At 38.3% G+C, this 17303-nt stretch overlaps 3 protein-coding genes across 3 annotated transcripts; all 3 read left to right on the top strand.

The window, feature by feature from the left end:
• The first annotated feature begins 674 nt into the window (after positions 1 to 674).
• Positions 675 to 1604, top strand: LOC136242270 (uncharacterized). The gene has a single exon (XM_066033683.1). The coding sequence runs from the start codon at positions 675 to 677 to the stop codon at positions 1602 to 1604; it is 930 nt and encodes a 309-aa protein (XP_065889755.1).
• A 158-nt stretch (positions 1605 to 1762) lies between these two features.
• LOC136242269 (integrase/recombinase xerD homolog) lies at positions 1763 to 2482 on the top strand. The gene has a single exon (XM_066033682.1). It carries the CDS (start codon positions 1763 to 1765, stop codon positions 2480 to 2482), a length of 720 nt encoding a protein of 239 aa, XP_065889754.1.
• An 8361-nt stretch (positions 2483 to 10843) lies between these two features.
• Positions 10844 to 11396, top strand: LOC136242268 (sericin-1-like). The gene is made up of 3 exons (XM_066033681.1): positions 10844 to 10926; positions 10989 to 11116; positions 11194 to 11396. Exons 1-3 carry the CDS (start codon positions 10844 to 10846, stop codon positions 11394 to 11396), a joined length of 414 nt encoding a protein of 137 aa, XP_065889753.1.
• The last annotated feature ends 5907 nt before the right edge of the window (positions 11397 to 17303 follow it).

The raw sequence follows: 17303 nt of genomic DNA, 5'->3' as shown, positions 1-17303 counted from the left end.
AATTAAGTAACCATCCCGACAAAGTCTTCGTCAGACAACTTATTGATAACTTAAGACTTGGCTGTACAATTGGCTACACAGGCCCCCAGTTCACGCACCTAGCTTTAAATTTAGAGTCTGCTTTCCAGCAGCCCGAAGTCATTGATGCAACGCTCAAAGAGGAGTGTGAAGCCGGACGAGTCCTCGGTCCTTTTGACCAACCACCCCTCCCCAATTTTCGCACCTCGGGTTTAGGTCTTGTGCCTAAACATGATGGGAGTTGGCGAATTATATACCACCTTTCAGCACCTTTTGCACAAAGTATAAATGATTTTATTGACCCAGAATTATACTCACTATCCTATTGCACCATAGATGATGCTTACGCAATTCTTAATAACCTAGGTCCAGGAGCACTAATGAGTAAGATCGATCTTAAGAATGCTTTTCGCCTAATACCAGTTAGACCGGAGGACTGGAACCTATTAGGCATTTGCTGGCGACAACAATTCTTCATAGACACCTGCTTGCCTTTTGGCCTTAGATCTGCCCCTTATCTCTTTAACCAGCTTTCAATAGCCATCCACTGGATCTTGCACCATTCATACGGTGTGCAACACCTGCTGCACTACCTTGACGACTTCTTTACTGCTGGGCCAGCAACCTCACCTGTATGTGCACAAAACTTACAATCGATGTTCACATTGTGTGAAAAAATTAACGCCCCGATTAAACTGTCCAAAGTTGAAGGTCCTACTACCTCATTAACCTTCCTTGGCATCCTCCTAAACAGTCTCACAATGGAAGCCAGTATTTCAGATGATCGGAAACATGCTTTAATGGATGAGCTACGTTGGATGAGACAGCGGGACAAATGCACTCAGCGTGAGTTGTTGTCCCTTATAGGAAAGTTATCCTTCTGCTGCAAGGTGGTCCCGGCTGGACGTATCTTCTTACGCAGAATGATTGATCTCAGCAACACTGTGTCCCACCTACATCACCGCATTAGCCTGACAACTGAAGCATACCTGGACTTGCAATGGTGGCTAGATTTCTTACCGGAATGGTCAGGCACAAGCCTTATTTTAAATACGAGATGGATACCTTCGCCAGCACTACATCTCTACACTGACGCCTCTGGACTGCATGGATGGGGAGCGTACTGGGATGGTAGGTGGCTCCAATCCCATTGGTCAACCCTACAAGGTACGATGGACATCACATGGAAAGAATTATTTGCGATAGTAGCAGCAGTCCACACATGGGGTTCCTTCTGGTCCCGACAAAAAATCCTCTTCCACTGTGATAATCAAGCTGTTGTTGATATCTGGAGCAGGGGCTCTACTCGTTCACCCCATCTCATGGCTTTGGTCCGCTTGCTGTATTTTTGTGCCAGTAATTATAACATTAATGTATGTGTGATTCATGTCCCCGGTGTTTGCAATAACATAGCTGACTCCCTCTCTCGTTTTCAGATGGAGAACTTTAGAAAACTAGCCCCAGAAGCCAACTTACTCCCAGACCGCATCCCTGCATGGCCAACTCAAACCTTCACAATCGCCTCCTGCAATGCCGGTATCATGGTATTGCCGAATCTACCAGAAGAACCTATCAGTCAGGAATAGCAAAGTTTCAGTCATTTTGTAGTCAGTACACCCTTATCTCAGTTCCAGCATCATCACTGACACTTCAATACTTCTGTGCTCATGAATCCAACCTTGTGTCTTATAAAACCATCAAAGTCTACTTAGCAGCCATCCGCCTATTCCACATAGAGCAAGGTATGTCAGACCCTACTGTGGACGATCTATTACAGCTAGTATGCAGAGGTATTCGACGTCTGCAAGGTGACAACCAGCGTACCCGCTTGCCTATCACCGTGAATATCATGCATACCCTTAAAGAGCAACTATGTCAGTCACGCTACACCATCCACGAGCAACGAATGCTATGGGCTGCATTCACCATGGCTTTTTATGGCTTTTTAAGGGTGAGTGAATACACTAACCTCCGCTGGTGTGATGTTACGCTCTCTGTCGATCACATTACCATCACCCTACACCAGTCCAAGACAGATCCGTTTCGTCGCGGATGCACAGTTAAAATTTTTAACACCAACTCTTCAACTTGCCCATGGCATGCCTTTGATCGTTATCGTAAGCTTTCTGGCGATGTGGCCCCTACTGCCCCTGTTTACCAAGCTGGCAGATTCCGTCCTCTGACGCGTGCAGCTGTCACTAAGTCGCTTCGCCAACTCCTCCAGCAAGCCGGGCTTAATGACTCTCAATTTGCTTCTCACAGTTTCCGGATCGGCACAGCTACTACGGCAGCAGCCGCTGGACTTCCAGCATGGCTGATCAAAAATTTAGGTCGATGGTCCAGCAATGCCTACCTCACTTACATCCACCAGCAACCATCATTAACATCCAAGATTTATGAACTGTTGTCTCGCACAGATGCCTCTGGTCAACCAACATGGGAACCAGACAGTCAAGCTGCCTAACAATGTACTTGACAAATTGCTCCACATGCACTATATTGTATCATCACAAATGTCACTACTTCAATCATTAGTTCAAATATAGTATTTTCCATGCAGCTACGCTGGGGGCAACTGGGGAGATTTTGGGGGAATTTGGGTGCAAGTAGCGATATTACATACATACTATCTTAACTGACGAGGTAGTGCAAAACTTATTCAGACTTCTGCACAGCTTTACCCCTCTGCGCTGGCTTACAATGTGTGCGTGTGTGATTGCAGTTGTCATTTGCATGATTGCATGCGTGATTATTGCATGCGTGTTATTTGCATGCGTGTTATTTGCATGCGTGTTATTTGCATGCGTGTTATTTGCATGCGTGTTATTTGCATGCATGTTATTGCATGTGTGTACGTGGATCATGATGCTGTTGCTGCACGCGTAATAACCGTGTGTTCGCATGACTGGCTTATACCAGGCTGCATGCGTGTTCACTCGTTATATTGCTTGTGTGCTATTGTCAGTCCCCTCAGTTGCCCCTAACCCAAATTATCGTTTGCTAAGCTACCGCTAATTGGGGTTATGTACTTTATGTATTGCTATTGTGTAGTGTTAACTGTGCCTTGCTGCGTGTGTTCTCGTTACAGGTACCCCCCATGGGGGGGCGAGTGCCAGCCTGCTACATGATGCTCGGGGGTGGTTGGGTGGTGAGAAGCGGGCATGGTGCTCGCCTCCCCGTGATGTCAACCATCATCACCCTAAGGTAACTTGTGGTACTACGCAGGTGAGGTACCGTAAGCTGCTATATAGGTATCAATGTTGAAGTGTGATCTGATGTATCACCCCGGAGCAGAAGGTGCAGGGCTGGCTTCATGCTGTATAGGCTTTGGCGACAACTTGAGTGCCCGGCACTTCTGCACCGGGGCGATTGGGTAATAGTACCAGAATGCGTGTTAAGTCATAGCCAGTTTTGCCAATAACTTTAGTTTTAGTAATCTTTTTTAAATTCCTTTTCGTTATGGATTAGTTACAGTTATGTTTTCTTTGTTGTGTTAGTTATAGTTTTAGTTTAAAATGTGTTAGTTATAGTTATAGTTTTAGTAAAATTTATGAAAACCTTTTAGTTTTAGCAAGAGTTTATAATATACAATATTATGAACTCTTGGTTTTAGTTATATAGCTTTAGTTGTACATAAGAAAAGTATAGTTTTAGTTACCATCCCAATTCTTTTAGTTTTAGTCTTGGTAAATTATTTAAGATATGGATTTAGTTTTAGTTATAGTTTTACCACCATTTAGTCACAAACTATAGCTTATATTGATGTTTGGATGCTACGTATAGGAGTAGAATTTCATTCTGTATTTTGTTCCACCAGTAAAACATATGTGAATTTATATGTGCAGTGGTCTGAGCAACATGGTGTTGTTTTAGTAAGGAGTTTTAATTTTAGTTATAGTCATAGCTAGTTTATTATTTCTTCTTAAGGTGGCGCTGAACCGATTAAGTCCAGCCGCACAAAACAATTTGTTTCAACCCACGCACTTAATGAGCTATTTTAGGATGGCCCAAAACTTCGCTAGTGTACAACTTAACCTACGCCTTAAAAGCTGTTGTGATAGCCTGTGATACTTTAGTAGTTTAGAATACAAAGTTTCATGAAATAACACGCCTTCATTTTTCACCTATAAGACTCTCAAGTTTTAACCCGATTTTTTAAATAACTTGGCCAATGAACAACGTAGCGCTAAGCCACTTCGGTTCCAACCATTTCTCACCTTGTAGAACAATTCTACGCTTCCCCTTTCACTGATAGCAACATGGAAAGTAGTAAAAACATACACCTGTGGGCTACAACATTGGCTAACAACTCCATCAAACCCGAATCACAAAAATTCGAAGCGTACTATTGTAGAGTATCGCTTACCCAATGCCTATACCAAATTTTGATGGTCTGTGGTGCATAATTTTGAAGTTATTCAGCGACAAAGGAGACGGTATGGTTAATCAGGGCGCGGTCCGTATAACAGTAATCACGCGATGGCAGCTGGTGCCATTCGCCGGTGAATTAACCAGAGTTGTGACAAGCTAATAGATTTAAAGCGTGAATAACGTTAGTTGTGTCAACAAAAGTAGCTGGGCGGTCTGACAGAGCTTGTTCTGTTAGTCAACTGAGACGCTTCGCTGTGGTCTATGAGTTTCCGCGTTTGTTCGTGCATTACCACAAACATGCTGTACAATTAACTTTGTGCGGCTGCCCTTAATCGGTTCAGCGCCACCTTAATTCATTTTAGTTATAGATTTAGTTATAGTTACATTGTCTTTGTTGTTTTTGTTCTAGTTATAGTTTCAGTTTAGTTTTAGTTGTGCATAAGAAAATATAGTTTTAGTTTATCACTTTCTCAATTCATTTTAGCTTTAGATTTAGTTGTTCTTTTGTTTTTTTTTTAGTTATAGATTTAGTTTTAATTATAATATTGATTTGCTTTTTAGTTACAGTTTTAGTTAACTAATACATATTTGTCTTACTAAAAGTACTTTTTTAGCTTTAGTTACTAAAACAACACTACAGTGATGAGGCAAGAAAACTATTTAATGGGCTAGCATACCTAGGTAGAGTCAACACCAAAGATTTCATGCACATATTATCCGAGGTTGTTGTATTATTGATAATTTAAATACTTTTTGGGTGGTTGTCTATTATTATTTTTCAAATGTACTCATGCAGTAAACTTACACTCATCACTCCTTGGTGTTGGTGATGATAAGGCAAAGGCAGTTAAGAAACTAAGAAAGACCAGATAGATTGCTGTACTGAACCAATACCATATACGTGACAATTTCCACTTTTCATCCAAAAGTTCGGTAGCAAGTGTATGATTTAGGAGCTCAATATGCTTACTCTCAACCTATCAAAATAAACGTAAGCATAACACTAAAGCATGTGATACTGTATATAACTATAGCTGGGGAGAAAGTTTTCTATTTTTGTGAATGACATTCTTTTCCATGACACATAGCCATACTCATGAATTGCTAGCTAGCTTATACTGTATACGTACAAATTTCAAGGGTTTTAATTTTTGTGGTTGCTTGGCTCTCCGCAAAATTTTCATTCTCAAAAATTAATAATTATCAGGGTTAATTAACACTATACTTTCTGGGTGAATAACAAGTAATCCTCAAAAATAAAACTGCGAAATCTTGAAAACTGTTGATCTGCGAAAATGACATACCTCGAAAATTTGTACATATACAGTATTATTAATACACTATTATATCTGCTGTTGGTACCAGTGATTCATGGATATTTTACACTTGTAAGATCAGCCATCCATGACATTTTATATTTCAAAATAGCTATATAGTAGAGCGGCACAGCACGAAAGTTGTGTCATTTGTGAGAAAAGCATGAAACTTTCCAGATCAATTGTACTCCAAATGACATTCATTTTTTGATATAGTGCCATCATAGATTTGACCTATATATGATGACTATTTTTGTATTGAAAATTTGACATTTTTGTCTTTATCTCCCTAAGGCATTATTTTACATGTTAAAATATAGTTCCAAATTTAAGATATCAACCTAAAAAACAACTTGATTTTTATTGAAGTCAGTAGCTCATTACCACTCCAAAGTTATGATAATTTTTATTAGTCATAAATTCTTTGAATTTATCTGCTCTTGGGGTGTAAATTGCCAATGATAAGCTAGCTTTCTAAAGTTTTATGGCTAATACAAATGATCATATCTTTTGGAATGAAATTACTGATTGACTTCAGATAAAACCAAGCTGTTTCTTTGAACAAGATCTTTAATTTGAAACCATGTTTTAATGCTGTACAACAGTGCCTGAGGGAAGACAAAAATGAAAACGGCCATAAAGGTCACCAAAGGTCAAATATGCAATGGCACTATATATATATATACAAGTGCAAGAAAAAATTAGGAATTTTCCATATCAGTAGGGACTGCAGCAATAAAAAGCACTGAAACAAGCCGCTGAGACAAAACACAACTGAATGATTGCATTTTAGTCCCTACTTTAACCATACATCATAGCAGGCTAAAGTAGGAATTAAAATGCAATCATTCAGTTGTGTTTTGTCTCAGTGGCTTGTTTCAGTGCTTTTTATTGCTGCAGTCCCTACTGATATGGAAAATTCCTAATTTTTTCTTGCACTTGTTTGTGTACTTTTTTTGTAAATTTTTATTCAATAACTGTATTTAGTAATTCACCCCCCTGCAATTCTCAAAATACACAGCTAAACGTTCCTAAGGATGTGGATTTTTAACAGACCACTTTAAACAACACATCTTTTCAACTGTTTTATAGTGTGTTTACAGTATTATTTTCCACTAATTCTCTCAACAAAACCTCAGGGCTGCTCTTACTTTTAGTTCACGTAAGAACGGATCACACCCACTTTCTAGACGACGAGATACGCGAGCCTATGAGGCCTACTACGGTGTTTTTCAGTTGTAGTACGCCTGAAAAGTGCTCTGGGAAAGCTACCCATAGAGTCTATAGAGAGATGCCATATACAACCGGTTTTTAAACTCGGAAAAGAAACCACCTTTGAGCCAAAGCAAACACACTCTAATCCTTACGAGTGTAGTGGCGATGTTGTACAGGCAGCAACATATCCCGAGGTGTATCCCAACATTAAAATCACGTACTTGCTACAATTATGCTACACGTTTACTCCAATATGTTGGGGCGCTATGGTGTGTGTGCTTTGATGGAAGCCATACCCATGAGAGATGGCTACGATAAAGAAGGATCAAAGATAAAACAGTAAGACAGTAGCACACACATCATAGGTATTTAATTTTGTGAAAGGTTTTTTCTCCACAAAATTTGAAGTGTTTCTGCCAAAGAATCAAGGCTGTAGCTGTAGCCAGTTTTCCGCTACGCTTGACTGAACGCATCAGTGAGGCAGGCAGTGAGGTAGTGAGGCAGTAGAAAATTCGCTAAAATAATTTTTTTTTTAATTTCGTAGTACCTCATCAGAAACGTTTCAGGTCATTCTAAAGACACATTTGTTTTGTTTATACCTGACAAATGCTGTGAAATAGCCGTGAAGGATTTCTGAAGATGATTTTGGCTAGATTTATTCTCGTGGACCACGCCCACACCTTCGTCACCCCTACTATACAGTACTACCGTACTGTATGATATATATATACATAAATGAATGCCACTGGAAGCACAAACTATGTGCTAAGTTTGATGATTTTCTCACAAAATGCACAAAATGATCATATTTATGCACTATGCCACTCTACTAATGCTATGTTACCCAATTTATGTACACTTAGACTTGTCACAAAGATGTCAACAGCAGCTGTTACAAGGAACAAGATCCTTCAGCTGGTTCACAAGTGGATTATAACTGGGGTGTCTATATGAATAAATACAGTACATATGTAAGAATATTGCAATTTTGCTCTTCATGATAATAATACACTGTAGTGGTAAGCTGATTTTCTTAGCCTTACAAAACTGCTTACAATGTAATATTGCATAAATACAGCACATTAGCATACCATAATGTGAAGTGCATGGGCGTCTTTCTTGAAACGTTTTGGTACCCAGCTACGGAGTCCTTTCCTCTTTTTTGCACTGCACATAAAGATTGCAATAAATTATGCATAATTATATAGTTCTACTGTGTATGTAATCGGAAGCTGACCACAATATTAATAATAGATGTGTGTATTCATTTGTCTTAAACTACTGTTTGATGTATATTTTGTCTAAATCAGAAACAACAAACTTAATAAATATACACGTATAGGCATAAAAGCATAGGGCAAGAGAAAGAAGATATGTCATTCAGAAGGGTATGTATGTGTATGTCTTAATCTGTAACACTAATCAATGCAGGTAAAAAAGAATAGTTCACTCTGCAGTCTCATCCACAAAATTACTCATACACAACACTTAATTTACTCAGGTTCATTTTGAGCATTTGTCTTGACAGGTTCCTCGACATCATCCAGAAACTCAAATTTATTGTCCTTCTTAGTTAAGCATTTATCCATCACAACTCTAGCAACATCTGTATTAACGAATACACTTATATGGCATATGTACCAAATTGAATAATGACTAATAAACAACTTTTTATGCCATTTACACATTCTCACTGAGTCTTATATTGGCAACAGAAATCAGCCTTAACTTGACCTCAAATCTCAAATCACTATTTACAAGGAGAATTTAAATTCTGTTTAAAAATACATGCATAAGATATTCAGTTTATTGTATGGATTACTTGATTTACTTCACAGCATAATGGTAGTGTGTCGTGTGGCCAAGAAAGCTGGCGTGCCACACCATGGAGTATATTTACAGGAAGAAACAAAACGGGATTTTCACGCATATATAGCTTCATGCTCCCTTCTCAAATTGGAATCATTTTTAAATTGCAAATGCCCTCCACCCTCAGCACCTCACATACCAAATTTGAGCAAGATTGCATAACGTAATCCTGAAACATAAGCCTTCAAAAATTGGCTTAATTTCTTTGCTTAGGAGGCTGGGGGCTTAGATTTTTCTTTTTGCACACTTTACAAAAAACCATTATAAAATGCAAATGCGTACCTCAATTTACTTGAGCTTTGGTACACTTAAGAAAGTATTGCGGCACAATCAGGTACCATGTTTGGTGCAAAGGTGCTTTTTGAAAATGTCCGTGTCCATGTCCGCGTCCAATCGTATCCACCTTTTCAAACTACCCACATAAATAATCCTTTAGAATAAACATAGCAAGACCTCATGCAAGGTCAAGGCACATGTTAGCTGTGCTAATGGTGAAAGTTTATTACACCCCTGATAACAATTAAACAAAAGATGATGACTAACTCGAACAAACAAGCATAACAGCTGACAAAACTTGAATAGACAAGCCCAGAGGATTATGACAAACTTGAACAGACAAGCCCAAAAGCTGACGATGGAATGCGAACGGACAAGCTTGAAAGGTAATGACAAGACTAAGCCAGTAGAACAACTCATTGCAGCATCACTTTAATTATGCTTAACTTCTTGTGTGAGAACTCAGCCAGTACGCCACGATAGCCAGTCGTCATATCGCAATTGTGCAATCAGTTTTATTCAATTTAGCGTGCTGCATGCAACATGTGTCACAGAAGGAATGAGCTCACCAGTTATAATGAACCTCCAGCAATGATGACCTTGTTTCTTGTTACCATCTTAACTGATTCTGTAGACTGGAATGACTGCTACAAAGAACTTTTCTTTTACTAGGCCATTCACCTTTCGAGAACATTGTGTGTCATGTGACCACAAACTTGTTAAACCAGTTTGTTGATGACATAATGCTTGAAACCATTTCAACATTGCTGCATGCGCTTAGATCATAGCGCACCCTTAGGTCATAGCGTGAACTTAGGTCACAGCCATTATGTGCAAGTAACTTCAATTTATTGCAATGCAATAAATTACATTCATAGCCAGTTTATGGTTGGCTTTGGGTATATTTTTAAAATACAAAAAGAAGTGAAATTCATGCATAAACAGCCAAGCTGTATAAAAAAGGTGCGGCCTTCAAAAAGCCTGGGTGAAAGAAGTTGTGAAATCAAAGGTGGTGGCCATAAAATTGCTGCAATGATGTTGATGATATTAACTTTTACTAATGCACAAAGGCAATTATTAAAATTTATTATCATCCACATCACTGCAACCATTTCATGGCCGCCACCTTTGATTTCATAACTTTCTCCTTTTTGAAGGCCGCACCCTTTTTATACAGCTTGGCTGTTTTTGCATGGTATAAGATTATTCTGAAGAGGAAAGGATGAAACTCTATGGTACACAATTCCTTGGAGTTTGATGCAAACAGCATAATAACATGCTGAAAGGATTTTAAGACAGAACCTGTTTATACTCTTTTTTAAATGAAATGAGGTAGTATCATCACTATACACAATAGAAATCCAAAATCAGTTGATCATTCTTTTAGAGTATGTGACAGCTCTATTAAAATATATCAATCATGACTCATTATATTCCCTTAATGTTATAACATTTTTGGCAATCTACTTCACAAAATATGTGCTATATACCATCTTAAACAAACCTGGCATTTTTCTAATGAGAAGTTTCATTGGAGTGTATTTTCCATATTCGTCTGTCTCAGAGCACCACCTCATGGCATCTTTCCAACTCTTAGACTCAATTATAGCACGAGCAGCATATCTAACATTGCACACAATCAGCATGTGAACAGAGATTATAATTTTGCAGCTTGCAGATAATTGCATCTGTTAAAGTAAAACTTGGGTTAGTTCTTCATATAAAAGTCACGAAATAAAGAGTGAAATATATTTATAAATAAGTACACATGCACTTACATGAGCTCTGCTGGTAGTCGTGGTACTGCCAATACTACTGGTACTGGTGGCACTACTGGTACTGCTGGTACTAGTGTTTCCTGGTAATGGTGGTACTGCTAGTACTGCTGGTACTAGTGGTATTGCTAGTACTGCTGGTACATAGTGGTACTGCTGGTACTGCTGATACTACTGGAAATGGTGGTACTGCAGGTACTAGTGGTACTGTTGGTAGTGATTTTACTAGTGGTTCTAATGGTACTGCTGGTACTAGTGGTATTGCTAGTACTGCTGGTACATAGTGATACTGCTGGTACTACTGGCAATGGTGGTACTACTGGTACTGCAGGTACTAGTGGTACTGTTGGTAGTGATTGTACTAGTGGTATTGCTAGTACTGCTGGTACATAGTGGTACTGCTGATACTGCTGGTACTACTGGCAATGGTGGTACCGCTGGTACTACTGGTACTGCTGGTAGTGATTGCACTAGTGGTTCTAATGGTACTGCTGGTACTAGTGGTACTGTTGGTACTGATTGTATGACTGGTACTACTGGTAATGCACAAGAATAGCTGCATTGCTTACTACATAATATAAATACATGCTTTGACATGATGTGCTAGGTTAGGCTAGCCTAATGATATTCGGTTAACCTGCTAGTATTGCTTTATCGTCCAGCTTTGAGGCAAATTGGGGCTTTGCCACCCAAGCAAATTTCATTGATAAAACAGTCAGCGTTGAAGAGGTTGTGCAATTAGTCCATCTTGTTCATCACAATGCTCAAAGGGAAAATGATATTGTCAGATCTTACCCATGCAGCATAGTTTACTTGTTAGAGGGACTTTACTATAGAAGGAATGCAAACTACAGAACTGGACTCAAACACCAAAATCCAGGTATTCATTTATCAAATTTGTGGGTAATACAGGCTTGAGTCTATGCAGAAATATAACCACGCTTTTAACTAAATTTACCCGTTATGCTGTCTTCTTTCTGGATTGATAGCAAAATCAGCCTAATAATAATAATAATAATAATAATTTATGCTACTGTAGTTATAATGCTTTTCATTTCCAATCACAACTTTTTAAATTCAAGCAAATGAAACTTTTTCTGTAACATAACTTGATTAAGAATAATAGTAGGAAGACTAACAAGGAAAGATTAACTTACCACTTCACTTACTACCTATGAAAATAATGGAGATTATATCCACTCATGAAATTAATAGGGGCTTTGCTACAGTAGTTAAAAAACCACATGGAGATCTTATTACCATAAGTTGTAACACCACAAGATCCAATGGTTTGAAGCTATCTGTAGAATGGAACAGTAGATTAAACTCTTTCACTGATGTAATGAATACTTTGAACAATATAATATCTTTTAGCTTATACATTAGCTACCATATGTAAGGAAATTTTGATGTAAGAAATATTTGATGAAGTCACGCTTTGTCATAATTCACGTGAATTTTTTTCATAAAACTTGTACTTTTAAGGCACTTATAGGCATTTGATGAATTAAACTGATTCAACCAATTCATCAAATTTGTTAAATTTTTTACATCTTTCATACAGTAGCTAATGTGTTGGCTAAAAGAAATTATTGTTCAAAGCATTCATTACAGTGCTGGTCACTGTAAAGCGCTAACAACAACCACAACAATTACATCAGATAGTAGAGTGATCTAGTCGTTTATAATTCTGTTGATGAAAGAGTTAAATCTACTGTTCCATTCTGTGTATAGCTTCAAACTATTGCAACTTGTGGTGTTGCAACTTATGGTAATAAGATCTCCTTGTGATGCTTTAACTACTGTAGCAAAGCCCCTATTAATTTTATGAGTGGATTCATTATCATAGGTAGTAAGTGAAGGGGTAAGTTTAAAGATTTTAATCTTTCCTTATTAGTCATCCTACTATTATTCTTGATCAAGTTACGTTACAGTATAAGTTTCAGTTGTTTGAATTGAAAAAGTTGTGACTGGAAATGAAATGCATTATAACTACAGTAGCATCATACAATATGGTAGTACTGTACGTATATTAGGGATCATGCAGAACTGGGTTTTTATAGCCAAAAATATCACCCTAAAACCTTCCCTTCAAGTACCAGCAGCACCACCAGTAGTACTAGCAGTACCACCAGTACCAATAGTACCAGCAGTATCAATAGTACCAGCAGTACCAATAGTACTAGCAGTACCAGTAGTACCACTGGTACCATTAGTACCACTAGTACCTGTAGTATTACTAGCAGGGGAGGTTCTAGAAAATTTGCTGACTGGTTTCCAACTCAAAGTCATCAGGGTGGGGTCCATTCTGAGACATTTCAATACAGCCATTTTAGCTACTGTTCCTTTGTTTTTGAAAGTGTTGCCAGCTGGCACATTAAGTTTCAAGTTGCCATGCCAGCTGCCAGTGGATGTCCTCCGTGAAGCAGATAGCCAATTAAGGCAGCCACACCCAACACCAACACAAAGGAAGTTTATTATTATTATTATCATTACTAGGCCCAGAGCACATACAATCAAGTACAACCACCAATGGGTTAATTTACAAATGGGGCAAGTACAACAGTGCATGACCAGCACAGAATGTGTGGATGGAAAAGATGCACATACAGTAAACTTAAGTGATACATGCAAATACAATCGTGAGGGTCTGCTACTATTACATTGCATTGAATACCTGACCATGGAAGACCACATAATCCATTGTCACTGTTATTGAGCTCCAAGTCGCCATGTCAGGTGTCAGTGGATACGTTACAGGTGATGGACAAGATTAAGAGTATGTTAACATGATTGTTTGTTGTGTATTTGTATCATTTTGTATACTTCTGTTCATCCTTTACCTGGCTTGCTAGCTAAATTATTTCCATCTCCAGTGTTCAGTGCCAATAATATATTGCTGCATACAGTTCTATGGTATAAACTGCATCTTCTATATGTTGTACAGTATTGTGTTGCGCATCATTATGCCATTGCCACACCATTGATGTACTGGCACTCAGCTACCAGTAGTTTTGCATTGGGCCTGGCAAGCCATTGTGTGGAGAACGTTAACACAGGTACAGTTTTCAGCTAATAAGTTTGTGTGTGAAAACATATAGCTCTCAACCTGAAGCCTTTCAGTGCCAGGAGTGAGATCACTTTTTTTCACAGCAGCACAATACCTCTAACAACCAGACACTTTCCTGGATATGCTGTGTTTTGTCGTTTTCACTATTATGTTCTGCTGTACTGGCTAAGCTACAGTCAACAGAGCTCCCTGCTGTCTCTACTGAGCTGCATTTAGTGGAAAGCCGTATTCTTGTTGATTAGAACAATTGTGGTTTTGTTTGTTTGTTTCGTTTCATTTTAATTTACATTATTTTGTCATCACCATGCATTATTTTACTTTGAGACAAAAACTATAAACGTTGCTGTAATTACATCTCATACAACATGATTGAGATAACAAACACTACATACACAAAATGCACCCTTAGGCTGATAATTGTGCTTGCTGCTGCTTATTTACCTACATACTGTAAACTATATTATTGTGTCTATACATAGTTACAGTCTGCAATGCTACTGCACAATGGAATCGTACTTTTTCTTGGTGCATTGGATTTTGATCCTATTGAAGGTACTGCCATCTTTCACAGTGATCAGCTGCACACAGCTGTTTGTTCTCCAGAATTTAATTTCATGTTGTAGTATATTATGTTATCCTTTTAGGACATATGGCCCAGCTCATATTAAAAAAAAACTCAGATAACAGTTTCTAGTGAAATACCCTGCTTCTTTTATCATTGAGGTCTGTTTTTGGAACTTCAGCAGCCATGCATGTCTTAATCCAGTACCTTGATTTATCCTCATTAAACATTATAAATTTAGGACTATTTAATGGATGTATAAACTTCATTGCTTGCAGGCATGAGATTCAATACTGTAGATATGAGAGCATGCACTTGCACCTTAACTTGTGAGAATCATGCAGGAGGGGCATATACTCAATATGCCACCTGAATATACTTGTGATCTTTGTTGTTTATGCATAAAGTGGCCTCTGGATTTACTGCAATCACTCACACCTATTCGCTAATCTTCTCTTTCGTGCAATCTAAAATTAAAGCATGGGTGTGGTACTGGGCATTATATAGAATTACACGTACATTAAAGTCATCAGCATGAACAGGCACAATGATTATACAGTTGTGCCTTCATTCACAGGCTAATCGATCCTCGGTTAGTTTAAGTCTCTAGGCCTCATAGTTTTCTCAAACATTAATTATTAATCATTTATTTAACTTATTTATTTATGATATAATTTTAACTGCATTTCAAATTATTCTTAGTACTTGGTTGTATAATTATTATTACTAGGCCCAGGGCAAATCCAACCAACCACAATCACCAATGGGACAGCCTACTAATGGGACATGTACAAACAGTGCATGGCCAACACAGTGTGTGCAGGTAGAAAAGATGCACAGTAATGTAGGGGAATTTACTGGCACATAAGCATAAGGGATGCATTACTATGCAATTACAATTAGTGATTATCTGACCATGGAGATGTGAGAATGTGAGATTGTACTTTAAATTGTGAGAATCATGGTATTAATTGAATCCGACGCCTACAAGCAGTAAAGCTTAAACATCCAATGAATACTTATTACATTAATTTTATGCAATTGTATACAATTTGTGTTACATGATATGTTTAAATGAGGATGGATTAGAATGCTGGATTAAGACATGGCTGGAGTTGCAAAGAGCAGACCATGGTAAGATTGGGATAAAAGCAAAGTATTTCAACTCTCTGTCACCTACAACTGATATCTGAGTTATGGATATATTTAACATGAGCTGAGTCATTTGTACTAAAATGATCACATGATGACATGGATATGCTGCAACACCAAAACAAAGTTTGGAGAACAAACGTGGCTGAAATGCAATACCAGAATTTCGTGGATATGTCAGTGTGCACAAGTATGTGGAGCATTGCTGATGGTGGCAGACTTAGCTACATATAATAATAGCAGTTAATTGCAAGCACAACCAAGCACACAGCAATTATCAGCACATTTTGTGTATGTTGTGTTTGTTCTCTCCATCAGCGTTCAGTACGTGGGATGCAATTTGGCAGTGAATGTTTATGTAGTTTTCTCAGGGCCCATATCAGTGATCATGCAGTCTTGGCACTCCTGGCACTAAAAGGCTTCAGGTGGAGAACTATGCATCATCACACAAACTTACCAGCTGGAAACTGCACCTTCTTTGCACAATGGCCTACCAAGTGAGGCTTTCTCCCATCCCATACATGAGTGAAGGTACCCTAGTTATGTGAGACTAAAGAAACAAGACTATCAAAGTGTTTTAACCAACACAAACTAACCTCCAGCAATTAGTAGCAACTTCCAATCATGCTTTTATTAAGTAGGCATAGCAACCACTCATCTTCCAATCGAAATAGTCACTGTCGCCCACTTTCAAACACAAATGAACAGCAGTTTGCTTGTCTAGTGGGCATCACGTGCTAACTGTTTTGGTTGGCATTAAATAGAATCATTGTACGATTCTATCACCTCCACGAAAACACCCGCCCATTATACGATTGTCTCTTCATACAACATGGATTCTATTCCTGGTGAGTGTGAAGCCTTAGGCCTTGTAGTTTTCTCAAACATCATTATTCATGCATTCATTATTAATGACATAATTTTAACCGCATTTCATATTATCTTTAGTACTTGGTTGTATAATTATTAACGCTTTACAGTGACCAGCACTGAAGGTCTGACAGCAACTTGTGCTACATTTGCCATGCCAGCTGCACAATAACAGCGATATGCTTGTTTGTATTGTTTACTAGTATTCGATATTTTTCTGGCTTGCTAGGCTCTGGTTGGCTTGGCTGTCTGTTTGTACTAATGTATTGTAAAGAGCGTGGTATGTTTTCTTGCCTATTGTCTACTTGTATTGTACATTTTGCCTTTTTCTGGCTTACTAGGCTCTGAATGGCTTGGCTGTCTTCCTTTATCTGGTTCACCTGGCTTGCATACTCCTATAGTATACGTATTGTGTATCTCCTGCAAGTTGTGTATGCATATAATGTGTATCCATCACTGTGCCATTGCCGCACCACTGATGAACCATATTTAGCTACCAGTGACCTCTAGTTGATGTTGATACTGTGCTGTATATTGACTACATAGCTGAATAATATTCATCTTTGGTGTACAGTGATGTGCGAATTAGGATTTTGGTTTCGGTACAATATCGATACGATAATTGGTAAAATATTGAAATTTCAATACTTTTTCGGTATTTTTTTCTTTTGATTAATTGTGTGGGGCAAATGTTTATAATTAGCAGCTATACTTTATAGAATTTGTGATGAAGGTAATAACAAGCCTTGGAAACTGGTAGACGCTTTTAAAATAGCTAAACTGTACAGAACTGAGCTTCATTTCTATCA

The sequence above is a fragment of the Dysidea avara genome, chromosome 13, assembly GCF_963678975.1.
Source record: "Dysidea avara chromosome 13, odDysAvar1.4, whole genome shotgun sequence".
Classification (NCBI taxonomy): Eukaryota; Metazoa; Porifera; class Demospongiae; order Dictyoceratida; family Dysideidae; genus Dysidea; species Dysidea avara.
Note: the sequence above shows the minus strand (reverse complement) of the source record. Positions and strands in the feature narration are given on the sequence as shown.